Source organism: Panthera tigris, chromosome E3 (assembly GCF_018350195.1).
Source record: "Panthera tigris isolate Pti1 chromosome E3, P.tigris_Pti1_mat1.1, whole genome shotgun sequence".
Lineage (NCBI taxonomy): Eukaryota > Metazoa > Chordata > Mammalia > Carnivora > Felidae > Panthera > Panthera tigris.
In genome coordinates this window covers 29,870,008-29,896,136 of record NC_056675.1, presented here as the reverse complement: position 1 = coordinate 29,896,136, position 26,129 = coordinate 29,870,008, and the positions used below count along the sequence as shown (strand labels likewise).

Genomic DNA, 26,129 nt, shown 5'->3' with positions numbered 1-26,129 from the left:
TCTCTTCATCTTTTTAAAAAAAAAAATTTTTTTTTTAAGGTTTATTTGTTTTTGAGAGAGAGAGAGCATGAGTTGGGGAGGGGCAGAAAGCAGGTACACAGAATCTGAAGCAGGCTCCAGGCTCTGAGCTGTCAGCACAGAGCCCGATGCAGGGCTCAAACCCACAAACCGCGAGATCACGACCTGAGCTGAAGTCATACGCTTAACCGACTGAGCCACCCAGGCGCCCCTTCTCTTTATCTTTAATGCCACACTTTTCATAGACAATAGTTCAAAATTGTGTGGCAAAAAAAAAAAAAATGATTTGGGGTTTATGGCTTTCAGTTTTGCTGTTTTGTTTTGCATTTGAAGATAGTTGTATATATTTTTTCCTCTCACATATTATTTTGGTTCATTATCTGTACAGCATGTCAGTTCACCCCATAGCCAAACATGAATTTTTTGTTCAGAGTTCTTTTCACTGGACCCATACATTTTCCTCTTCTAGAGGATTCAAAGCAATGGTAATATATCACTGGGTAATTTTTTTTAATTAAAAAAAAATTTTAATGTTTATTTATTTTTGAGAGTGATAGAGAGACAGACAGAGTACAAGCAGGGGAAGGCAGAGAGATAGGGAGACACAGAACCTGAAGCAGGCTCCAGGCTCTGAGTTGTCCCACACAGAGCCCAAGGCAGGGCTTGAACCCACAAGCCATGAGATCATGACCTGGGCCAAAGTAGGAGGCTTAACCGACTGAGATACCCAAGTGCCCCACCGGACAATTTTTTTTTTACCCAGCAGCATCCATTCTCCTGTATTTTGGTGATAACATTCTGGTTTCCACTTGAAAATCACCTCTCCTGGTTCTCAGCCCTCCCCTCACAGTGGAACATGTCACCCATCCACAGCCAGTCAGAGCCCATGGTCTTCTCCTTGTGGGCAGAATTGTGCCCCCCCCCCATTCATATGTTGGAGTCCCAACCCCTAGGACTTCGGAATGTGACTGCATTTGGAGATAGGGTCCTTAAAGAGGTCATTAATTTAAAATGAGGTCCTTAAGATAGGACCTATTTTAATATGACTGGCATCCTTATAAAAAGAGAAGACAGCCATCTACAAGCCAAGGAGAGAGGCCTCAGAAGAAATCAATCTGCGGACACTTCAGACTTCTAGCTTCCAGAATCGTAAGACAATACATTTCTGCTTTTCACTTGGTCTGTGATTTTGTTATGGCAGCCAGAGAAAACTAATACATCCCTGGCCCTAGGGTCGGCAAACTTTTTCTGTAAATAGCCAGACAATAAACATTTAGACTTTGTGGGTCATATGATCTCCATTACAACTACTCAACTCTGCCATTGTAGCATCACATCAGCCGTAGGCAACATTCTAAACGAATGGATGTGGGTGTGTTCCAATAAAACTTTATTAACAAAAATAGGCAGGCTGCCCTTGTAGTGTGATTTCCTGACTTCTGTCCCCAGATGATTGGTTTAGGAGTAAACATGTGACTGAGTCCTGGCCAATAAGCACGATTCTATTCCTCTGACCAGAATGTTATGGTGACTCTCAGAATTTGCTCCAAACTAGGAGGAAAAGCACACTCTTTTTACTGGACCATAGTTAGGAGGATGTGAGAATGCAGCCGCCGTTCAGACACAAACCTGCCATCTTTCATCTATTTTTACAGAGGCCAGAATTCAGTAAGTAGATGCACATAAATGCCTAAAGAACAAATAAGCAGTAATCAACAATTTAAAATCTTCTACATATCCAAATGGGCTTGGCTGCTAGCTTGAATCAAGTTAACAAGAGAAGTGTCCATTGCACCGTTTGAAAACAACAGAAAGCAACATATCCTGCTATATGGCACCTTATGTAACCAGAACTTTAAAAGAATAACAAGACCCAGGAGAAAAAGCCAGAGGGAAGATACTTATCCAGATTCTCTGAGAATTCCCAGAAACAAAGCAGCTTTAAAAACACATCTGGTCAGTAATAAAGGAGATTCAAGGATGGCTGAATTCTTTTTTCCATCAACTTACTTGATTTTAATTTAGATCTTTAACAGAAGAATTCAACATAGCTTCCCTGTTATGGATCAGATAGAAGAAGATATTAGAGTTCTTAAAAATTGAAAATCGTATATTATTTTCTTTCCAGACTGATATTTATTTCTGTGTAGTAATTAACAAAATCAGATGCGAGCTTGCTTGTGTCCAACCGCTGATGGTGCTGGTGTCGGATAGTTAGCAGACCAAGTTAACCTCTAGTAGTAAGCAAAACTCAAATCTCGGGGGCTTTATGCAAGTTTATTTCTTGTTCCTGCAAAGCCCTGAGTCTGGGCAGCTTTCCGGGGAAGCTGCCTTCCACGTGGTAACTACTTCCCATGGCACTTCCAACAGATGATTCACTATGGACGGAGAAACAACACGGAGAATCACACACAGCCTTTAAACGCTTTCACCCTAGTGTCAGAGGACACGCCTACTCTCAAGCCATTGGCCAGAATTAGTCACATGGCTTCCCCAACCACAGAAGCCTGGGAAATGTAGTCTTTTAGGTGTCCAGGAAGAGGGGGGAGGATGGGAAACAGTGATTATCACAGTGCGATTCCTTCCAGAGGAGGAAAAAGGGCAACTTGCAAACCAATGAGGAGGAAGCACAGAGAAATAGGGATGCAGATAACTGGAGAAGAGACTACCATGGGGTGTTGCTCAGTTCCGTTGTTCTCAAGATGCACCTATGTACAAATGCCTGCCCATGACGTTGTTCACTGAGCTGTGGTAAAAGGAAAAAAAAAAAAAAAGAACATGTCATCATAGAGCTAAATTGGCAGTGTAATCCTTCAGTGTTGCTAAGATTGACAATAATAAATGGCCCTCCTACATTTTTTTTGTTTTAAAATGTCATTTCTTTTTTGACTTGATGGTGATCATAGTTAGTAATTGCTTATCTAATGTCCTAACTTGGCAAAATAAAAGGTTGGCAGTCGCTCATAACTTTCACCATGTTTTAAAGTTACTGTGTCAGTCTGCAAAATGAAATTCTTGGAGCCAATGACCTAGTTAATGGCTTTGCCTAGAGCTTGCTTTAGCTGTGTAAGGAAATTTACTTTTTTGAGCACTCAATCTGCAGTGTTTAGCATTTTTCAAAGGAAGGTATCATTATCTCACATTTATAGATAAGGCAACAGAGACTCAGAATAAAGGGTTCCTGGTTATAATTTCTCAGTTGTCCCACTTTTCAGCCCTCTAATAAGTCCCTTTCTCCGCATTACTCTCTGTGGTTCTCCTGCTCTGATTGAACCCTTGCTGATACACACGAGGATCCTCTTCTCGGTGTCTACTTGTGGGGACTCTAACTTAAGACAAATCTCTTAATAAATGGTGTACTATGTGACTTACCAAGGCCACACTGTTAATTAAGGCCAACAGTGGACCTCAATCCAGATGTACATGACTGAGGTACACGTTCCATCCCTAAAGCCCACTGTCACTTTAGACACTGAACTACATCAAAGCAGTGAATTAAGAGGAACTTCTGGGTCACGTTCACCAAGTGCATGTGGGCAGAAATCCCTGCAGCTATATTAGAATGATATTTAACTCAAGACCCGTTAATGAAGCACCCCTCGCCTGCACACTGGCAACAAGAAGGAGAATCACGCAGTAGGGTGTCTGAGCAAAAACGGGCTAATTCTCAGCACAGGTGCTCTTGTGGAATATTGATAGCTGTTCTGAAGACCAAATGGAGTATCTTTGGCTCTTTTTACCCCACCAGGTGTTTCTCACTCCCGGAGCCGAAAATGTATGTGCCTTCTAAGACTGTAAAAATAGGCATCTCTCACATTCCTCTATAGGAACATTTAGAAACAAACAACATTTGGAAAGCTGCATACATCTTATATGAAATATAAAGCTGTTCCACTGTAACTAGGGGCTTGCTCAGTCTGATGCATGAGCATAGATATTTGTATATTCATAAATTTCTGGTGCTAATGCACTTGAAATTCACTGTTCCTGAGAAAGGCAGGAAGAGGCAAGACAACTTTGAATAAGTTGGTGGGTTGTTTTTTTCTGAGATTTCTTCACTAAACAAATTTGTAAATATCCAACTTGCTTTTATTATTGTTAAACCCTAAATCTTATGAATTATATTAAAATATCAAACTTTGAATAGGGTTTTGGGAAAGGCTAAAATAAAACTTAATTTTTCTGATTTAATAAATATTACTAATAAAATGAGGCCATTTTGTTTTTCATCTACATACATTTCTAACAATCCCTCTTATATCTATACTTTTTTGTCAGTAGATAAAAATCAGTTCTATATATCATGAGTTATTTTAAAGCTACTTTTATTCCAGGACTTCAAAGACATACAGAATGTACTTTTCTTTAAGTGCTCTGCAACTCAGTATCCATGATACATCATCATAAAATATCAAAAATCTTATTATCCATCAGAAATATTTAGGTGGAATAGTTAATTAAATGGTGCAAAAACCTTAAAATTATGATTCACATTTGAGGCTATAAAAAGGTACTAAAGCATAAGGAAAGAGAACATTACCTTAAAGACTTAGAGGAAAAACAGAACTTAATGATCATCTTCTAAAAGACATGGACATAATTTTTTTTTAAATATTGGTAAAATTGCAATTAATTTTATATTGATCAATTTAAAGGAAGATAGATAGATAGAAAATCAAGAGTCCTCTATGAAACTAAAGTAGGAGGCCATAAGAGATGAAGGCAAAAATGCAGGAGAAAAAGCCAAATAAAATTTTTAAAGAATTTAAGGAAATCTAAACTCTAATAGGAGAATTAAAATCCACACTGGAGACAGTTTAAAACAGAAAGAACACGGTAGAAAACTGCGTTATAGGAAACTTAGAAAACCCTAAAGATTATAGAGTAGGGAAAAAGAGGCAATGAAAATCAATTTTTGAAGGGTAAAGTACAAAAGCAGTAATCATAAAACAAAATATCAGATATAAGACTAAATGGGTTAACATGTACAATGAAATATTACTTGGCCGTAAAAAAGGGTGAGCTATTGCCATGTGCGACAATATGGATGGACCTCAAAGGCATTATGCTGAGTGAAATAAGTGAGAGAAAAACAATACCATATGATTTCATTATATGTGGAATCTACAAGACAAAACAAATTAATTAACAAATAGAAAGCAGAATCAGACCTATAAACACAAAGAACAAACTGATGGTTGCCAGAGGGAAGGGGGATAGAGGGATAGACAAAATGGGTGAAGGGGAGTTGGAGGCTTCCAATTATGGAATGATTAAGTCATGAAAATAAAAGGCATACCATAAGATATACAGTCAATGATATTGTAATAGTATGGTAACTACATGGATGGTAGTTGGTAACTACACTTGTGGTGAGCATAGTAATGTATAAACTCGTTGAATCATTATGTTGTATACCTGAAACTAATGTAACATTATGTCTCAGCCGTACTCAAATTAAAAAAAAAAAAAAAAAAAAAAAGACCAAACATGCTGACATTGCCAATAAATATAAATGGGTTACACTTCCCTGTCAAATGGTTAGGAATTTCAAATAAGGTTTTAAAAGAAGTTTCTTTTTTTTTTTTTAACATTTATTTATTTTTGAGACAGAGAGAGACAGAGCATGAACAGGGGAGGGGCAGGGAGAGAGGGAGACACAGAATCTGAAACAGGCTCCAGGCTCTGAGCGGTCAGCACAGAGCCCAACGCAGGGCTGGAACTCACGGACCGTGAGATCATGACCTGAGCTGAAGTTGGACGCTTAACCGACCAAGCCACCCAGGCGCCCCTAAAAGAAGTTTCAAATAAGGTTTATTAAAAATAAAACTCTAGGGGTACCTGGGTGGCTCAGTTGGTTAAGTGTCCAAGTTGGGCTCAGGTCGTGATCTCACGGTTCATGAGTTCTAGTCCCGTGTTGGGCTCTGTGCTGACTGCTCGCAGCCTGGAGCCTGCTTCGGATTCTTTGTGTCCCTCTCCCTCAGCCCCTCCCCAACTTGTGGTCTGCCTGTCTCTCTCTCAAAAATAAATAAACATTTAAAAATAAATAAATAAATGAAAACTCTATTTTGCTTATAATGTATATACCAAAAAGGCAGATTAAAATAATAGAGGAAGATCTATCAGACAAACGCAAACTGAAAATGAAGCATAGATGAGAGATAAAGTAGGTGAAAATTCGACATATGTGCATGGGCATGGATAGGATGTGCTGGAGGCACCTTGCACTGACTCACAACAGCGGACTATACACATCTCTTCTTACCTCTACATTTAGTGACATTTTAGTACTTGTTTTTGCAGAGAGCTGGTTTACCAGCACACCACTGTGTATGCCCCTCTTTCCTTCACTCCTGTCCTCAATGTTTCCCAGCATTATGGATTTAATTTGTCATCTTAGATCTTGGTTATCATCATTAAAGTACTTTTATTTACTGTAATGGTTCATTGTATGTGTCAACTTTACCATCAGGTACCCAGATATTTCATCAAACATTATTGTGGGTGTTTCTGCAAGGGTAATTTTGGACAAGATTAACATCTTAATAGAGGAAAACAGATTGCCATCCATAATATCAGGAAGACTTAAATAGAACAAAAAGAATGACCTTCCCATGAGTAAGAGAAAAGTCTCCAGCAGACTGCCTTTAGACCTCGTCTACATCATCCACTCTCCTGGATCTCCAGGCTGCCAGCCTTCGGACTGGAATTATACCATTGACTTTCCTGTATCTTTTTAGAATCTACACACACACACACACACACACACCTCATTTGTTTCTTTTCTCAAGAGAACCCTAATTAATACATTTATACATTATATGCTTCACTTTATAGATTCTTCAAACATTTCCATTATTTTATAGCCATATTAGGATTAATTTAGACTTCGTGTAAGCAGTTATTTTATACCTTGAGTTCCACATTCTTCATTTCTATACTTTGATTTTCCAGTTGTCTGGAGTATGATGGTAAATACTTTCAGGAAGTGTATGTTAAGATATACATCTTGGGGCACGTGGGTGGCTCAGTTGGTTTAGTGATGGACTTTGGCTCAGGGCTCAGGATCTTGAGGTCCGTAAATTTGAGTCCCACATCGGGCTCTCTGCTCTCAGTGCAGAGTCCTCTTCAGATCCTCTGTGTCCCTCTCTCTCTTTGCACCTCCCCTCCTGTGCTCTCTCTCTCTCTCAAAGATAAATATTTTTAATAAAAAGATATACATCTTGATCATGTCTGAAATTGTCTGTTGCCTTCCCACATGAACAAGAGAGGAGCCAGATCCTTACCTTTGATCACTGGTTTTGCAGATAAGAAATATCTTAGCCTTATTTTTTTTCCTAAGTAAGTAGTCTTTTATCCTGTCTGAATGCCCATCATATGCTTTTTCTTCTTAACATTCAAACATTTTGGGGTGCTAGGGTGGCTCTGTCGATGGAGTGTCTGACTCTTGATTTCACCTTAGGTCATGATCCCAAAGTCATAAGATCTAGCCCTGCTCCATGGAGCCTGCTTAAGATTCTCTCTTTCCCTAGGGACACCTGGATGGCTCAGTCAGTTAAGCATCCGACTTCAGCTCAAGTCACAATCTCACAGTTCCTGAGTTCGAGCCCCACGTCAGGCTCTGTGCTGACAGCTCAGAGCCTGGAGCCTGCTTCGGATTCTGTGTCTCCCTCTCTCTCTGTTCCTCCCCCACTCACACTCCGTCCCTCTTTGTCTCTCAAAACTGAGTAAGTGTTAAAAAAAAAAAAAAAGATTCTCTCTCTCTCTCCCCCTCAGCCCCTTCCCTGCTCATGTACATGCTCTCTCTCCCTCTCTCTCTCAAAAAAAATTCAAACATTTCATAAAAATAGCCTGTTTGATTGATTTGAAAATGAACATTTTATCACATGTTTACACCCTCTGGAATCAGGGTACAACTTACAGTCACTGTCTAACGTATGGCAGTATGATTCTGCAAACTCCTTCTATTTGACACCTGTGGAAAAGAATCAAGCATAAAACCCTCTTAGCCTTGATGCTATGTGGGTTATACTCTTTGCTAGTCTATTTTCATAAGTTTGTTTTGGCCTGTGCTCAGTAAACCATAAATTTAACATTATTCAGCTAAAAAAAAAAAGGCATCTCTATTATTCCTTTGAATGATTCCGTCTCTATGTGCTGTTTGCTCCTTCTGAAATTCTTCTCATTCTTCTCCCTCTAGTCTGCATTTCTTTGATCTTTTCTTAAGTCTGTGTTCATGTCTTTGTCCTCTCCCTTTGGGTTTGGGGAGAAATTTTTAAACACGTCTCACACTGCTCTGATTCCATTTTCCACAACAGACAACTGTGTTCTGTATAGCAATTGTGTCCACTGCAGATTTTCATTTATCCAGTGTGGATTTTCTCTCCATACAATCCTTCCAGTCTCCACCTCTTTCCTCTTTAATATCACCCGCAAATGTAATGTTTCCAAATGTAATGCTCCAAAGAATTGTGTTAAAATATACTTCAGAAATATCCTAAAATATGAGACATATCCTAAAATTTCTTGCAACACCCCTAGTTCGCAAGGCGATTTTTGTTCTTTTTTTTTAAATTTTTAAATGTTTACTTATTTTTGAGAGAGAGAGAGTACAAGTGGGGGAGGGGCACAGAGAGAGGGGGACAGAGAGAGGGGGACAGAGGATCCGAAGCAGGGGCTCAAGCCCACAAACGGTGAGATCATGACCTAAGCGGAAATCGGACACTTAACCGCCTGAGCCACCCAGGCGCCCCCAGCAAGTCTTGTTCTGATTGTTGAGTTTGATCCTACGATTTTGAGATCGCTCTACTTTCGTACGCCAGTTGGTTTCCTATGTGCTTGAGCATCTGGAGACATGAGCAGCAATGCCAAAGCCATCGTGCCTGGCCCTGGTAGTGTGTCTGTCAGGCTCAGAGTTTGAGTGGAAACATGATTCACTCCTGCCCTCAATCAATTTGCGACAGGCTTTCTCTTACTTCTTTCCTCCCCTCACCCTGTAAGGGAAACTCTTCCTAGAGAATTCAACTGTCCGATCGTGCTCCACGGGAGAAGAAACCAGTTCCTTTACTGGCCTTGTCTACTCTGTCCCAGACATGTGTTGTCCCTCTTCCTCCTGTTAATGCGTGTTGTCCCCCTCACCTCCAACAAGCCACTTTGCAGGAGTTCAGGCAACACATCTGATTGAGTTGTGTGTTTCTTCTTGAAGAATTTGATACATTAATACACGCCTATTCCCTAGACCTTCATCAGTCATTATTCCTACCAAGACAAAGTATACCCCAGAGGGATGTTTTGTTTCTCCTGAAATGATGTGAGATAATTAAGATGCTATTAACTAGTCTGGAATCATTTCGGAGTCTTTTAAATTCCGTTATCTAATGAGATGAGGGACTCACTCCGATATTATGGGAAGGTAATTTATTTCCTTCATCAAAATAAACAAGCAATTGCTCGCATCCCAAAAAGATAGTAAACACTAACTATATTCAAGAATAGGATATGAAAAGATGACAAAGTCTACATGATCTATTACTGATCCCGTCAAGGTAGAAATCTGCATTAATGCTGGTTAGTTAGAACCAAATCAACAAAACATACTAATTGTCACAGGCACACACATCAAGATTAACTTTTTGCAATTGTATTCACATGTACTCTATGTGCTACCTTTTGGCAAAGCACAAACTCACTGGTCTATATTACATATAGATCGATACAAATACAATACACATACACTCATAGAATCCAGAATGCATCTATATTTTAACTAAATTGAATCTATACATTTATTCTTCAGTTCCTTCCCTTGGATTTATTGCTAACTCAAAATAAATTCACAAAGTTAATATTCAATTTCCGTTTATTTCATTACAATCTTCGTTCTTTGGGGCCACAGTAATTTTGCTGGGGAAAGAAGTAAGAAAAAGTTTCATCCAAATATATTTTCTTTATTTAATTTTAATAATATAATTTAATATGTAATTGGTGTTTGGACTAAAATGGGTGGTGAATAAAAAGATTGGAAGAGAAATGTGGGTTTTCTCAGAGCCTTGACATTTTGATATGAAATATAGTTATTTAAAGCTGCAGCTCACACTTAAAAAATTACCTACACACTGACTTTTGACATCCATGGTTACCAAATTGCTCTGCTCTTGTCAGCATCTACTTCATTCAAAAATACCCTTCCCTGGGGCGCCTGGGGGGCTCAGTCCACTCAGGTCACGATCTCACGGTTCATGGGTTTGAGCCCCACGTCAGGCTCTGTGCTGACAGCTTAGAGCCTGGAGCCTGCTTCAGATTCTGTGTCTCCCTCTCTCTCTGCCCCTCCCCTGCTTGTGCGCTCTCTCTGTCTCTCAAAAATAAATAAATGTATAATAAAAAAATTTTAAATAAAAATTAAAAAGAAATCCTTCGCCCAATATTTGCCAAGCTATGACCATGTGTCAGGCTAACTCGGTTAACACTCAAAATAGTCCTATGATTTACTTTTCATTCCTGTATTCCCATTTTACAAGTGGAAAGACTGAGGCTCAAGAAACTTGCCCACAGCCATGAAGTTGGTACGATGCAGAAACTGGATTCCAAGACATGGCTTCCTGTTTCCAGACCCCATGCTTTTGCCAGCCAGGACCATTGGGCTGAACCACCTTGGCATGGAGAGTCTTTTGGTTACCATGGTTACCCCCCCACAGATACACTGCTTTCCAAATGTGCTGTTAGCTAATTAACTAAAATACTTGTGGAAATCAAGAATGGATTAATACTAGGAAATCGAGAATTCAACATAGTTCTTCAACAGATCAAAGGAAAACATCATGATTGTATCAAGACATGCTGAAAACTATTTGATAAAATCCAACATCCATTCCAGGTTTGAAATAAACTCCTAAAAAGGAGAAATTATATGTATGAAAACTACCTCAGACCGGAAGAAGTGTATTAAAGTAGAAATGAACAGCTCCACTAAAGCCAGAGGCAAGGCCTGACCAGTATTAGATTTTCCTCTGCAGCAACCTCCTGGCCAAAGTCCCAGAGCTCTGGAAGCTGGTAACACACGGGTGGATTCTTCTCCCAAGAAACAAACGTGGCCAAGAGGAAATATCTGGAGAATGTGGAGCATGGAGATCCCTCGATGAAGCCAATTAGTCCGCCAGCCCGGCCCAGGCACACGATGATAGCCAAGAAACCACTGTGGGGATTTGCCAACCGCCAAATATGTCCATTCTAATTACACGTGGCTAGCCCCGAGAAGTGACAGGCTTCTTCTGAGCGCAAGTCTTAGAGGTTAGGACAAAGAACCTTTGGCCCTCAATGCTTCCACCAGGTGGGGAATTAATGTTTCTGTTTTCTTTTTTAATGTTTATTTTTCTTGACAGAGAGACAGAGTGTGAACAGGAAGGGGAGAGGCAGAGAGAGGGAGACACAGAATCCGAAGCAGGCTCCAGGCTCTGAGCTGCCAGCACAGAGCCCCACGCGGGGCTCGAACTCATGAGCCGTGAGATCATGACCTGAGCCGAAGTTGGATGCTTAATTGACTGAGCCTCCCAGGCGTCCCTGGATGCTTCTTAATGCACAGGTTTCTCAGCCGGAGGCTACCGGCATTAGGAGCAGGACGAGAACCTGCTTTGTGATTTATTTGTCTTAAAGAGTAATTCCCATGAATAAGCTCTTCCACAAGTTCATTTCTCCCACCGAAAGGATAGGTAAACTATCAAATTATTTCCTCCTTTCTGTTGTTCCAAGTACATGTCTTGACTTCTAAACATAATGCCTCACTCTAAATGTCAGGGCTCTATATCCTATCTCCCTGTGCAGGTAAAACTACATTTAAACATATTTACATTATATATTTACATTAAATAATAATAAATTCCACTTTTGAAATGAATCAACTTTGAATTTCCTGAGTCCATTTTTTTTTTTTTTTTTTTACTAAGAAAGCACCTTCACCCCATGGGATTTCTTAGGCAGATAGAAGAAGTAAACTCCAAATTAAGCATCTCAGAGGGTCAGGAAAAGACCAGGCCATGAAAAAATAATTACAGATTTTTTTTTTAACGTTTATCTATTATTGAGAGAGACAGAGTGAGACAGAGCATAAGCATGGGAGGGACAGAGAGAGGAGGAGACACAGAATCTGAAGCAGGCTCCAGGCTCTGAGCTGTCAGCACAGAGCCCGATGCCGGGCTCAAAGCCACCAACTTTGAGATCATGACCTGAGTCGAAGTCGGATGCCGAACCGACTGAGCCACCCAGGAGCACTAATTACAGGACGTTTTTAATAGGCTATAATTTAATTTCATTTATTTAACAAATTAGTACTTTTATCCCCAAAATACAGCACAATGCATATTTGATGTCTTATTTGTATTATTTTTTGTTACGTTTAATTTTAATTTATGTTAATTGTATTTAGCTTAGAAAATTTTTTCAATGTGTATTTATTTTTGAGAGAGAGACAGAGCGCAAGCAAGGGAGGGGCAGAGAGAGAGGGAGACACAGAATCTGAAGCAGGCTCCAGGCTCCAAGCTGTCAGCACAGAGCCCAACTCGGGGCTTAAACTCATGGACCACAAGATCATGACCTGAGCTGAAGCCGGGGCCCTTAACTGGCTAAGTCACCTAGGTGCCCCAGGTTTAACTTTTAATACGTTTTTTAACTATGTAGTTCAAAACAACAAATATAAGATAAACAATGAAAAAAATTCCCGTTCCTCCTCATTCCCATCTGAAAATTCCAATAGAAAACCAACAACCTTAGCTTCTTATATATCCTGCCAGACTTTCTTTATGTATATTCAAGCACTACACTCACAAAAAATTTCTTACACATCACATTGTACTTTGCTTTTTCACTTAACAAAATCAATTGTTTTTGATGAATAAAAAGCCACAGGGTTTTGCGGGGGGGGGGGGGGGGGGGGGTTGTGGGGGGGGTGGATGGATTGCAGCCAGATATTAGGATATTTTGGCAATCATAATATTTTTGCATGTATGCTTGGGATGATAACTGATTGTAATTTATAATTTACAGATTTAATTCTGTATACATGCTCTACCCCAATGACAAACTCCTATAGGAAAATGACATGGTTTATTAAAGATTGTCATAGGTCACTACAAGCAATGTGGTCCAATAATCGGACCCATATTTAGCATCTTCTACCTATGCTTCTTCCCCCGTCTGTGCTTCTATGAGACTGTAGGTGGAACCACATATGGAGAAAACACCGGAAGTCTATGTGTAAGTCCCCTCATGAACAAGATGCCAGGGAAACAGCCCCGCCACCACCACCCCTACTTTCCATTCCCCACACATGACACTAACTCCAAGTCAGGCAAATGGATTACAACAGCATCATCAATGCCTACTGACAAAGACGAACAGCTCTTAGATCATTATTATTCACAAGGTCAAAGCTCTTTGTCAGCGCCATGGTCAGGGCTTGCGTAGCCACCCGGACCCCAAGCTCGGAAGGGTCCCAGGCTTGGTTGAACGCTCTGCTGTCGCCATCTTGAAATTCCCATTACTTTTTTAACAAGATGCCCTGAATTTTCATTTGCACTGGACCCCACAAACTATGTAGCCAGTCCTCTGTTCCTTGTCAGAATACATTCTAAGAGGGAGAAGATGGTAAGGGAAAAGGAATGTCTCTAAAATTAAGGAAAAACCTGGGTCATCTGGGTGGCTCTGTTGGTTAAGCAGCCGACTTCAGCTCAGGTCATGATCTCTCTGCTGATGAGTTCAAGCCCTGCGTCGGGCTCTGTGCTGACAGCTCAGAGCCTGGAACCTGCTTCACATTCTGTGTCTCCCTCTCTCTCTGCCCCTCTCCTGCTCATGCTCTGTCTCTCCCTGCCTCTCAAAAATGAATAAATGTTAAAAAAATAAAAATTTTAAAAAAATAAATAAAAATAAGAAAAACACACTTCACAAAATTTGCCTGACTCACATATTCTTTTCCCCATGGGAGAGTTTCCTCGGGGTTCCTCATAAATTCCTACAAAAGGCTAATTGCCTAATCCATAAGAACCACTATCATTTCTTGATGTCCTTGCAAAGAGGGGCAGGTAATTGGTTTTCAGGTTCAGATTCATTCTTACTTTTTTTTTTTCTTTTCTGTTGTCAAACAGTAAAAATATTTTTATTTTAATTAGAGTCATCAAAAGTCCTTATTTCTGAGAAAAGAGATTAGTTTAATGACTAAATTCCCTGTGCCTCTATGAGTAATAATTAGTTAACCAAATACAAGTCTTCTCTCGGTGGAATAATGACACAGTGTTAGTACACAGGTGACTTCATTTTCAGACAATTAATGTAAGTGACACACACCAGTGGGTCTCCCAGGGACCTCAGGTCCCCGGCAAAGCTCTGTAGGTATTGCAATGGTTTCCTCCCTCCTACGCGTACCATCCATTGCCCGCAGACAGAATCGTAACAGGCCTCTCAAGGTCATATACTAAAAATTTGCACATGCTCGTAGACGCTGTCTGGTTTGATATACCACAGATCTATTTGAAACTGCTGCTGAATTCATAGTAGCTTTTTAAAAACGTGGCTGCAGGGCACCTGGGTGGCTCAGTTGGTTAAGTGCTCGACTTTGGCTCAAGTCATGATCTTGCAGTTCATGAGTTTGAGCCCCGCCTCAGGCTCTGTGTGGACAGCTCAGAGCCTGGAGCCTGCTTCGAATTCTGTTTCCTTTGCTCTCTGCCCCTCCCTCACTCATGCTCTGTCTCTGTATCTGTCTCTTTCTCTCAAAAATAAATAACATTTAAAAAAAGAAATGTTTTTACTTTTTTTAAATGTTTATTCTTGAGAGAGAGGGAGACACAGAACCTGAAGCAGGCTCCAGGCTCTGAGCCATCAGCACAGAGCCCAACGCGGGGCTCAAACTCATGAACCATGAGATCGTGACCCAAGCCAAAGTGGGATGCTTAACCGACTGAGTCACCCAGGCGCCCCAAGAAATTTTTTTAAAGTGTGGTTGCCACCCACAGACACAAATCTACTACTGTCATCACGGAGGGATTGATCCAAGAGTATTCTGAGTTTATGTTAAAGGGATGTATAAGCATAGAAAGGATGTGGACCATATGAGTCACGTGTTCAAGTCAAAGTGACTCAGTGACTCAGTGATTCATGGCCTGCCCGTGTTAGGCATCTAAGGAAGCAGTAGGGGGAGCAGGGGTGTCCACAGTTTTCGAAGTCAAGTAGAATTTGCTCCTGCTCCCACTTGGGGGCCATGGACAAGCTCCTTACCCTCCTATGTCCTCTTCTCCTTATGTGTAAAATAAGGAAAATAATAGTAGCTACCTTATGATCTTAGTGGACACCACCTCATTGTGCCCCCAGGACACCTTGAACTCAAAGGAGAATCATGGCAGTAGAAGAAGCCCCCAGCCCCGAATAAGGGAGAGGAAAGGGCTGAACAGAGCAAGGTAGAGCCGGGATGGTGGTTAGCAATGTGCCCCGCCCCAGCCACAGTGTCTGCACATTGCAAGCCCACAATAGACGTGACTTGGTTGTTGTCGCCATGGTTAGGTCACTTGCCCACCTGTCTCTAGGTGAGTAGCTATCCTAACTTGCGCGATCATTAAAAACACACTCTAGCTCAGTGTGTCTTTCTGTTCATTACCTGGTAAGACGTTATCTAATTTTTAAGACATTATCTAAGCCTCTAGGTTTTCCTAATTGCTTTCCCCATGAAATTTTAATACAGCAGATGCATTGCAATTCTATGTGTTGTGAGTAATTTCAAGCGTCGTCTCAGCTGGGCCGTGAGTTGTAAACCCAACCCCTAGTACACAGACTTGGCGGGGGGGAGATGTTATAGGCTCCGGATGGAAGGTTCTTAGCCAAGCGAGACTGTGGCTCGTGACCTGAGAGACCTCGCCTCTCAGTTCCGCCCTTCCAGATGGTGGACTGGACAACTTCCCTGAGAGGCAGTCCCAGGACGTTGGGCCCCACCTAGAAACCTCCTTGCTTGCTCTTCATCCCAACACTGCTATCTTCCATCACGTTCTCAACCTGCAACCTCTTTATCCCCTACGTAAAACTCTTGATATTCTCTTTTCCTTTCATAATCATCTTTAAAACATTTTGAAACTGGACCCCAAAGGTTAGCAACTTTCCCTTTGCTAGAGGGCAGGGATGATCCAGGCACCAAATGCTCCTCAGCATTAAGAGGGAAGGTTTGGTTTTAATCCTTAGGAATACATGTGCTTCAGGTCCTAGAATGGGTTAGAGTGTTTTAAAACAGTTGTCACTGGGGCACCTGGGTGGCTCAGTCAGTTAAGCATCCGACTCTTGATTTGGGCTCAGGTCAAGATCTCATGGATCGTGAGTTCAAGCCCGAGCGGGATCTGAGCTAACAGCCCAGAGCCTCCTTCGGATTCTCTCTCTCCCTCTTCTCTCTCTCTGCCTCTCTCTCTCTCTCTCTCTCTCTCAAAATAAATAAATAAACATATAAAAAATAAAATGGTTGTCATTAAGTTTTTAAAATAAAATTGGTTGAATGTTCACATCTTGCTATTTTCTTCATCTCAGTTAACTTCTCTACCCATCACATGAGGTAGTTCTTATTATCAGCCCCCATTTTAAAGATGAGGCAACTCAGAGAGGTTAAGTAACTTGCATGAGGTCACACAGCTAGTAGGTACCTAAGCTGAGTTTTCAGCCCAGGTCTTTCTGACTTAGAGCCTGAACCCTTAAACCACCACAAGCAAACTCTAAGAGACTCAAAGGTACTCTGGCCCTAGGACAGGGTTAAACTCAGGAAACATTCGCTTTTTATCCAGCTTCTGGATTTAGCAGACATTCCGCATAGGTATGAGAAAGGCTGAGGTTGCTAAGAGAAATCACAGTCGTGGTCAACCTAAGGTTAACTGAGATATGCTGGGTTCTATCTCGGGGCAGAGGGAAAAAATGATGCTTAATCTCATTCCCAGCTCAATGCTAAAGGCCAAAGGCCAACTACCTGCCCTGTGTCCTGATGGGCAAAAAATAACTGGAACTCACAAAGTGACCTGGAGGGGAGATGGCTGTGGCGATCAGAACACCCTAAGAAATAAGAAAAAGTTTAGGAGAACTGTGGCGACAGAGGCACGGGAAAAGAAGAGTCCCGTCACCTTACGTTGAAAACGTTTGCCCACTGGAAAAACTGAAATTTTAGTCTAGACAGAATCTGTGAGAATTTATGTCTGCCTCCCCAGATGCCAACTTTTGACATTAAGTGTTGCCCACCACCCACATATTAAATCTCGAATTCACAAGAGGATCATCTTTAGCACTGATGAAGTATGTATATAGCACCTGGGAATTGGTTTTGGCTTCATTTTTATTATACAAGCAATACATGTTCAAGGTAAGCAAGACCAACATCATGGAAGGGAATCAACGGAAAAGTAAAGGTCTTACTGCGATGCCAACCACTAATCCTGGGGATTTCGCCTCCCCAGGAACAATTGCTTTTGCTAAGAGATTTAATTCCAGAGCTCTTCTAAGCAGTCACGGGAAAACATTGGTTTTTTGCTAATGTTTTTAGACAAATGGGACCGTACTAGACATTATTGTCTTGTAACTGCTTTTTTTCAGCATATAATAACATGCACGAGAGAGCTTGCCACATACACCTTTTAATAGCCATATGATATTCCGCTCAGTAGAGATGTGTGAAGAGATTTTAACTAGCCTCCTTCTTTGGACATTTAGGAGCAATATCTGAGAAATAATGATAGTTCACAAAATGATCTGATGAATAAACATTTTTGTACACAAGCTCCCGCTCGAATACGATAAATTCTATGGTGGCAAAATTTCACCTGCTTTGTTTACTGATGAACCTCCAGCATTTGGTTCGCTGCCTGACATGTAGCAGGTGTCCAATAAGTGTTTATTGAGTGAATATATCTTCGTGTGTATATGTATCTATACAAGTATTTAAATTTTATGTGTATGTTGACCACTGCCCCTCCAAAATTATTGCTTCACTATCTATTCTCTACTCTGTTTTGTTCTGTTTGGTTTTGGTCTGCTGGGGATATCTTAAGAGCTCAGTGTCATGGAAATAGTGAGTGACTGTGTATGTTTCCCATTGTTGCTGTAAGTAGCTGCCATGAATTTCGTGGCTGGAGACAACATAAATTCATTATCTTCTAGTTCTGGAGGGCAGAAGTCTATAGTATAGGTTAGCAAGGCTGCATGCTCCCTAAGAAGGTTTTAGGATAGAATTCATTTCCTTGCCTTTTCTGGCTTTTAAAGCTTGCATTCCTTGGCTCATGGTCTCTTCCACATCATTCCAACACCTGCTTTCACTGTCACATCCTTTTCTCCGATTCTGACCCTCCTGCCTCCCTCCTTCCCTTCTCTGGATGCTTGTAATTTACACTGGCCCCACCTGGATCATCCCAGATAATCTTCTCGTTTTGAAATCACATCTGCAGAGTCCCGTTTGCCACAGAAGGTAACATATTTGCAGGTCCCAGGGATTAGGACTTGGACATCTTTCGGGAGCCATTATTCTGCACACCACAGCGTGGGAATCAGGTTTGAACTTCAGCACTGCCTCTCCCACACGCACACCCTAAACACATGGTGCGTTCCTGCTTGCCACGTCCTGAACCAAATCTAAGCAATACACTAACTCACTCCGTGGTCTCGGCCAAGTTGTGGAACTCCCCTGAAGCTCCATCTGTCACTTTCAGAATTGGAGAGATTAAGATTTGTTTCACAGGAAATTCTGCCTGTAGAACATTGCAGGCAAACCTTCCCATTCAGGAATTGTTACACGTTGTTTGAACCTTGACAGAATGTAAGTAAAATCCTGGTTAAGCCCTAACGAGACAGAGACACAGATCCCCTTGCATCTGCTGATGTGAATGTAGATTTGGTACAGGCTTTCTAGAGGGCAGTGTTGCACTATGAATGTAACGAAAAGCCTTATGCTGGTTCTCTTTATCCCACTAATTATCCATTCTAAGTATATCTTAGGAGCATGGTTGAATTTATGTGCAAAAATGTTCAGTGAAATATTATTTATCATGGGGGGTGATGGTGAAAACAAACTAAATGTCCATTAATCAGGGCTTAGATAAATAAGTGTGGTATATCCTCATTACAGAAATATTATCAGCCATGTAAAAGGATTCTGTAGAATACTAAATAGTATGCTCGAGGTTTGTCAAGTATCAGTGACAAACCTGGAAACCCGCCTCACTTACTATCTCAAATCGGTAAAAGAATTGTGCGGTGAGAAGGGGAAAAAAAAAAACCGAAAATACACATTTCATGGTATTACAGTGACTATTTCTGGGTAATGGAATAACGGTTGATTTTCATTTTCTAATAATTAAGTTGGGGGGGAAGGAATGTCCACATAGAACAGTTCCTTTGGTTGGATTATCAGGCGGTCCTTGTGTAGAACAAAAACTTCCGAAGGTGTCCCTCTAGTGGAAGAAAGGATGCGGCGGCTGGGGGGAACACCCGGGCGCGACTTTTTAAGAAACAGATTATTATTGCATTCAAGACATTTCGAGAGAAACAAGGGCCTGAAAGTAGTAAACCATTCTGCTCAATAAAAAAAAAAAAAAATGTTTACAGGGAGACAGAGGCCAACTGCAAAAGTAAAACTGAAACCTCACCGTGGCAAAGAGGGCCACTAATTCTAGGCGCGCTTGGACAACTGACAGCTTTTTCATTGCCGAGGTTGGGGAACTAAACTCCTTGGGTTTAATTCTCCTCTCCTTGCTTTGGGGTAGCTCGGGTTCTAGTTGCAGATCCAGGCCGCACCACCCTCCGACCGAAGGGACAAGGCAAGACGCATTCCCTAAAGGCCGTGGGCTGGAGCCTAAGGTCTGGAGCGGACACCTGTCGGGAGCTCGCAAGCACCAAGTTGCGCGGGAACTCTACGAATCTTCGGCTCCACTCGGCTCCTCTTCGGCTAAGTTCGGTCAGGTCTCCTCGCGGCTTCGGCTCCTCCTCGGCTGAGTTCGGCTGGCTCTCGACCTGTCGGGCTCGGCTCCCTTCGGCTTCCTTCGACCGACGCTCGTCTCCCGCTCGGCTCTGTTCAGCTGAGCTCGTCTCCCGCTCGGCTCTGTTCGGCTGAGCTCGTCTCCCGCTCGGCTCTGTTCGGCTGAGCTCGTCTCCCGCTCGGCTCTGTTCGGCTGAGCTCGTCTCCGCTCAGTTCTGTTCGCCTGAGCTCCGCTCCCGCTCGGTTCTGTTCGCCTGAGCTCGGCTCCCGCTCGGCTCTCTTCGGCTGAGCTCGGCTCCCGCTCGGCTCCCGCTCGGCTATCTTCGGCTGAGCTCGGCCGCGGCCCCGGAAGGGCGCCCATGGAGCCGGTACCGCCGGCTCGGCCGACCGCTATGGCGCCGCTGCTGGAGTATGAGCGGCAGCTGGTTCTGGAACTACTGGACGCGGACGGGCTGGTAGTGTGCGCCCGCGGGCTCGGCGCGGATCGGCTCCTCTACCACTTCCTCCGGCTGCACTGCCACCCCGCGTGCCTGGTGCTGGTGCTCAACACGCAGCCGGCCGAGGAGGTGCGGCTGCCGGCGCGGGGGTGAGGGGGTCCCCGAGAGAGTTGGGGGCTTTCCGGGCGGATGCAGGCCCGGCGCGGGCGCAAGGCCTCTGAGGGCGCCGGCGGTCCCTAGCGCCGGGGGAGGGCGTTGAATGGGGGTCCGTGAGGCAGATGCAGGGCCCTGACACCGGCGCGAGGACGTAGGGTGGGAGGGGTCCCTTGGAGGATGCACGTCCCTGACACGGGCGCGGGGACACCGAGAAGGATGAGAGGGGTCCTTGAGGCGGACGCGGGTTCCTGACGCGGGTGGGAGGACACGGGAGTGGGAGGAGTCTCGAGGCCGACGCAAGTCCCTGACACCGGCGCGGGGACACCGAGGGTGCGAGGGGTCCCGAGCAGGGTGCAAGTCTCTGACACTGGTGGAAGGTCTCTGAGACAGCTGCAGGTCCCTGCCGAGGGTGCAAGGACACAGAGGGACGGAGGGGCTCGGAGAGGGGGAGGGGAGTCACCACCGGAGGCGAGGGGCAGAGAGAAGGATTGGAGGTGCCGGAAGAGGACGCGATGGCCAGAGAAGGCTGCGGAGAGGAACGATGAGAGAGGCCCCAGGCTGGATACCATGGGGCCTGTTGGGTCAGAAGAGCGGGATCTGGAAAAGGGAACAGTGACGGGGATGGGGGCGTCTCAGAGGATAATTGCAGGGTGTGAAGGGAGAGACCGAAACTGGGGAGAGCCCTGCAGGGAAGAGGAGGGTCTGAGGGGGTTGACCCAGGCTGGGGGCAGGGGGCGGAGGGTCGGAAGGGAAGGGAGCTGGAAGCTGAGGACCTGGCGGTTAAGGAATGGAGGGCACTGAGGACGGAAGACGGATACACCTGTGCCAAAACGGGGCGTTTGCTATTGAGAGGTGGCACAGCCTGGTCTGACAAGTCTCCTGCGCCCCTAGGTAGAGCAGGTGGCCAGGAGGCAGGTGGCCGCTGAGAAGAACGCCCACAGACTCCTTGAGGGCAGGGATACTGTCTGATTTGTCTAGGGATCCCCGGTACCTGGCACAAGCCAGGGCCCCCAGGAGAGGCAGGGTTGCCCTGAAGACACAAAGGGCCAAGCTCCCACTGACCTGAAGCCCCGCTGGGGCGGATGGGGACAGAGCCACCAGTCTAAAACTCGGCTTGGGAAAAGGATTCCTTGCGATGTCCTCACACCCTGTGCTTGCCTGCAAACCTGGCTTTGATGGCAAGTATCTTCTAGCTAGCCGAAGTCTTTTCACTGAGGGTTTTAAAGTCTTTGTTATTGTTGTTAAAATGCTCATAACTCAAGTGCAGTGATGCCTCAGCACAAACCCAAAAACACAACAAAAATAAAAGCCTGGTTGCATGTGGATGATTGGTTGATCACCTAAAGCAGTAACTTGGTTTGTATATTCCTCAAGTTCCCTGCCTCTCTTTTTAAATACAAAGACCTTGCCGCCTAGTAAAAACTGCCCTGTATTAAACAGACTGCTAATCAAACTTGATTTGATGTAGGAGTATTTTATCAGTCAGCTGAAGATTGAAGGAGTGGAACACCTCCCTCGTCGTGTAACAAATGAAATCACAAGTAACAGTCGCTACGAGGTCTACACCCAAGGAGGTGTGATATTTGCAACAAGTCGAATACTTGTGGTCGACTTCTTGACTAATAGAATACCTTCAGATTTAATCACTGGTAAGAATTTGACACCTTGTCATTATTTGTATAATGATACAAACTAGCACTTTTTTGTGCCTGTCCCCACTGCTAAAGTCTAAACTAGAACCTCCTTGGGGGCAGCACTGGGTGTTTTGACTCAGCATTGTACTCCCAGGGGTTAGCACAATACCGGACACATTTTAGATGCTTAAAAAGTACTTGTAGCCTGAATAAGTAAGAATGACTTTTCCTTGCTCTCTAAGCTCCTATCTGGTTAATACTTCATAATTGGCTGGCATTTGCTTTTCGAACCTAATCAGCCTTGAAATGTTTATAGATATTCTTTGTATATTTCCTAAAATATTTGGTTTTCTCTTTGAAGGGTTTTTCTCCCCCCCGTGATTTGAAATTAAACCGAGTCGTTGCTTATTTATTTTGAGAAATAATGGCTTCATTTTAGCTAGAATTAATATAGAAAAGGAATTCGTTCTCATTATTATTCGTCTGTTTGGCAACCTTTTCTGATTTCCCCCAAAGCTCATTTGAGGTCCCTACCTCTCTGTCCTCGGGTTATCCTGTGCTTCTCCCCAGTCATAGCACTAAAGAACAACCCAGTATATTTGCCAGTTTATTTTTCTGTCTCACTCTTGGATAACAAGCTTCATAAGCACAAGGAACAATTTGTTCATCACAGGCTAAGAACCTGATACACAGGGTATTAAACACGTATTTGTTGGATGAACGTTGTGTGAATAAGCTGTGATCTTCAGTAAACTTCTGGAGGGCAGAGCGACTGTGACATTCATAATGGTATATCCCACTATTGCCCTGACCCAGAAGACCCTCAGGAAACATTTAGTGAATCAATGTATGAACGAATGTTTTATGTGGCTCATGGTAAACTGATTGAAGAAAAGCGTTTTTATACTTTTATAACATTTATAACTGTAATAAGCTGGGACACAGGTGGTGGGGTCGGACTCACCTGGCTTTGAATGGGGATGCCACCACTCACAAGGAAGTTACATAATTTTGGTGAGCCTCAGTTCTCTTTTCTCATTTTTTTTAAATTTTAGTTAACATATACAGGGCAATATTATTTCAGGAGTAGAATTCAGTGATTGATCACTTACATACAACCCCCAGTGCTCATCACAAGTGCCCTCCTTAGTACCCATCCCCCATCTAGCCCATCCCCCACTCCCCTCCCTCCCTCAATCCTCAGTTCCCTGTCGTTAAGAATGGCATGTTTCCCTCTCTTCTCTCCGCCCACTTCCCACGTGTTCATCTGTTTTGTTTCTTGAATTTCCACACATGAGTGAAATCCTATGGTATTTGTCTTCCTCTGATTGACTTAGCATAATACACTCTAGCTCCATCCACATCATTGCAAATGGGAAGGGGTCATTCTTTTCGATGACTAAGTAATATTCCATCGTATAGATAGATACACCACATCTTCTGTATCCATTCACCAGTTGATGGGCACTTGGGCTCTTTCCATAATTTGGCTACTGTTGATAATGCTGCCGTAAACATCAAGTGCATGTACCCCTTCCAATCTGTATCTTTGTATCCTTTGGGTAAATACCTAATTGTACAATTGCTGGATTGTAGGGTCGTTTTATTTTTAGTTTCTTGAGGAACCTCCATACTGTTTTCCAGAGTGGCTGCACCAGTTTGCATTCCCACCAGCAGCGCAAAAGATATCCTCTTTCTCCGCATCCTCACCAACACCTGCTGTTTCTTGTGTTGTTAATCTTAGCCACTCTGACAGGTATGAGGTATTATCTCATCATGGTTTTGATTTCTATTTACCTGATGATGAGTGATGTTGAGCATCTTTTCATGTGTCTATTGGCCATCTGGATGTCTTCTTTGGAAAAGTATCTATTCGTGTCTTCAGCCCATTTCTTCACTGGGTTATTTATTTTTTGGGTGTTGAGTTTGAGAAGTTCTTTGTAGATTTTGGATGCCAATCCTTTATTAGATATGTCTTTTGTGAATATCTTCTCCCATTCTGTAGGCTGCCTTTTAGTTTTGTTGACTGTTTCCTTTGCTGTGCAGAAGCTTTTTATCTTGATGAGGTCCCAATAGTTCATTGTTGCTTTTGTTTCCTTTGCCTCCAGCAACATATCTAGTAAGAAGTTGCTCCCGCCAAGGTCAGAGAGGCTGCTGCCTGTGTTCTCTAGGATTTTGATGGTGTCTTGTCTCACATTTAGATCTTTGATCCATTTTGAGTTTATTTTTGTGTATGGTGTAGGAAAGTGGTCTGGTTCATCCTTCTGCTTGTCGCTGTCCAGTTTTCCCAGCACCACTTGTTAAAGAGACTTTTTTCCATTTTTCTTTCCTGCTTTGTCGAAAATGAGTTGGCCATATAGTTGTGGGTTCATTTCTTAAATTGAGAAAAAGAGCACCTCCTAGAGTTATCTTAAGGATTAAGTGAGTAAAAATAAACGGCTCAGTATAGTGCGTGATACATACTAAATGATAAATAATAGCAAAGAAAAAAAAGCATTGGCTCTTCATAACCAGAAATTCTGATGCATCGTAAAGTCTTTCACTGTTTGCTGCTTTCTTCTCAGCTTAGTTTTATATTGCTTTAAGTGGATAAAATGGGGGCAGTGTACCGGAACTACCACTAGATGTCAGTATCGCTCTGACTTTTAGTCACCATTCAACCTGCTTAGGCAGAGAGCGGGATGAATCAAAGAAACCTCCAAATTATAGCTTATAGGTAGTTCCTAATTAAAACCGCAAAATTCCCAGCCCATATCTGATCAACAGCCACTAATGAAGGCGCTGTTGCTGCCGCTGCTTGGCTGCAGGGAAGGTGAATGAATGCCAGACAAGAACGCCGCCCGATTCTGCTCCCCAAGGGATCATTCCACACCCCCACCCCCACCCCCACCCCCGCTCCCACCAGGCTGGCAATGACACTTTCACCACAACTCTGACAGACCAAACAGCAGTCCTTGAGACATGTAACCCTCCGGAAAGTTCTGAATGTCCCCGGCCCTAACCTGCCCCCCCACCTCCGCCGCTGCCATTGCTACTCGTGGTATCCGCCACCATACCCCACCCAAGGGTCCCTGCCAAACGCAACTCCCCGGTGCGGAGAGAACTGTGTAGATAGCGACCCTGGTTGTACTGGCAGGAGACAGGACAGGCGCTTTCATTGCTAAAACGGCTCCTGACATCCCCAACTCGAACTCAGAACCCGCTTTCCACGGGACGCTTAAAAACCCTCCCATGTTACATGTTAGGTTCGTGTGCCCAGTGCTATAATCCAGTTTTCTGTTCACTCAACAAACATTTAGTGTCCTAAGGGTCCTTTGTTTGGTAGGGATGTGGTAGGTCCTGGAGACAGATGAACGAGGGACTGGTGAACTCTTGAGCTAGGCTCCCTCTGGGCTTGACCCCGCCTCCCCCGTGTACCAAAGTTGTGACCCCTGGCACGTTCCTTAATGTCATCAGGACTCTGTTTACTCACCCATAAATGGGAGACTGTAACAGTGCCTTCCTCTTAGGCTTAGCACACGGGTGAAATGAGATCATGTTTGTAAAATTCTTAGCTTCATGCTCAGCACACAGTCAAGCATTCTCTGATGACTGCTCGTTGTGATGTCCTTGTCCTTGAGCGGTGTCGTGGAGGAGGCAGGTGGAAAGCAGTACTCGCAGTACAGGATGAGATAACGAACTGTTGTGGGAGCATCAGAATGAAATGTAAGGAGGCTTTGGTGAGACCTCAGTTGCCCCCAGAAATACACCTGCTCGTGTTTTCTTGTTGCTGGTTTTTCAAATGGTGTGTCGGGGGTGGTGGGGAGTCCTCAGGGGGTGTCACTTAGGAGAAACCGGGCTTTGTCTTCAGGCACACATGGTTTGGGACCTTTAGCCTCCCATTGCTTGGTGGATGACCTTGATCAACCTGTTTGCCTC

General features: G+C 43.3%; 1 protein-coding gene and 1 long non-coding RNA gene across 9 annotated transcripts in view; one reads left to right on the top strand and one right to left on the bottom strand.

Moving 5' to 3' along the window:
• Positions 1 to 1,997: 1,997 nt before the first annotated feature.
• Positions 1,998 to 26,129, bottom strand: LOC122234524. The gene is made up of 3 exons (XR_006212288.1): positions 25,684 to 26,129; positions 2,688 to 2,764; positions 1,998 to 2,396 (listed from the first exon to the last, which is right to left on the bottom strand). It is a non-coding gene; the product is annotated as an uncharacterized LOC122234524 (long non-coding RNA).
• ERCC4 (ERCC excision repair 4, endonuclease catalytic subunit) overlaps positions 20,342 to 26,129 on the top strand; it is a 73,880-nt gene continuing 68,092 nt past the window's right edge. For all 8 annotated transcript variants that reach the window (XM_042971077.1, XM_042971076.1, XM_042971081.1 and 5 more), the window contains exons 1-2: positions 20,342 to 20,550; positions 22,046 to 22,226. In XM_042971077.1, coding sequence (XP_042827011.1) covers positions 20,344 to 20,550; positions 22,046 to 22,226 — 388 coding nt within the window. In that variant the 5' untranslated portion in view covers positions 20,342 to 20,343. The remainder of the gene's footprint in view (positions 20,551 to 22,045; positions 22,227 to 26,129) is intronic.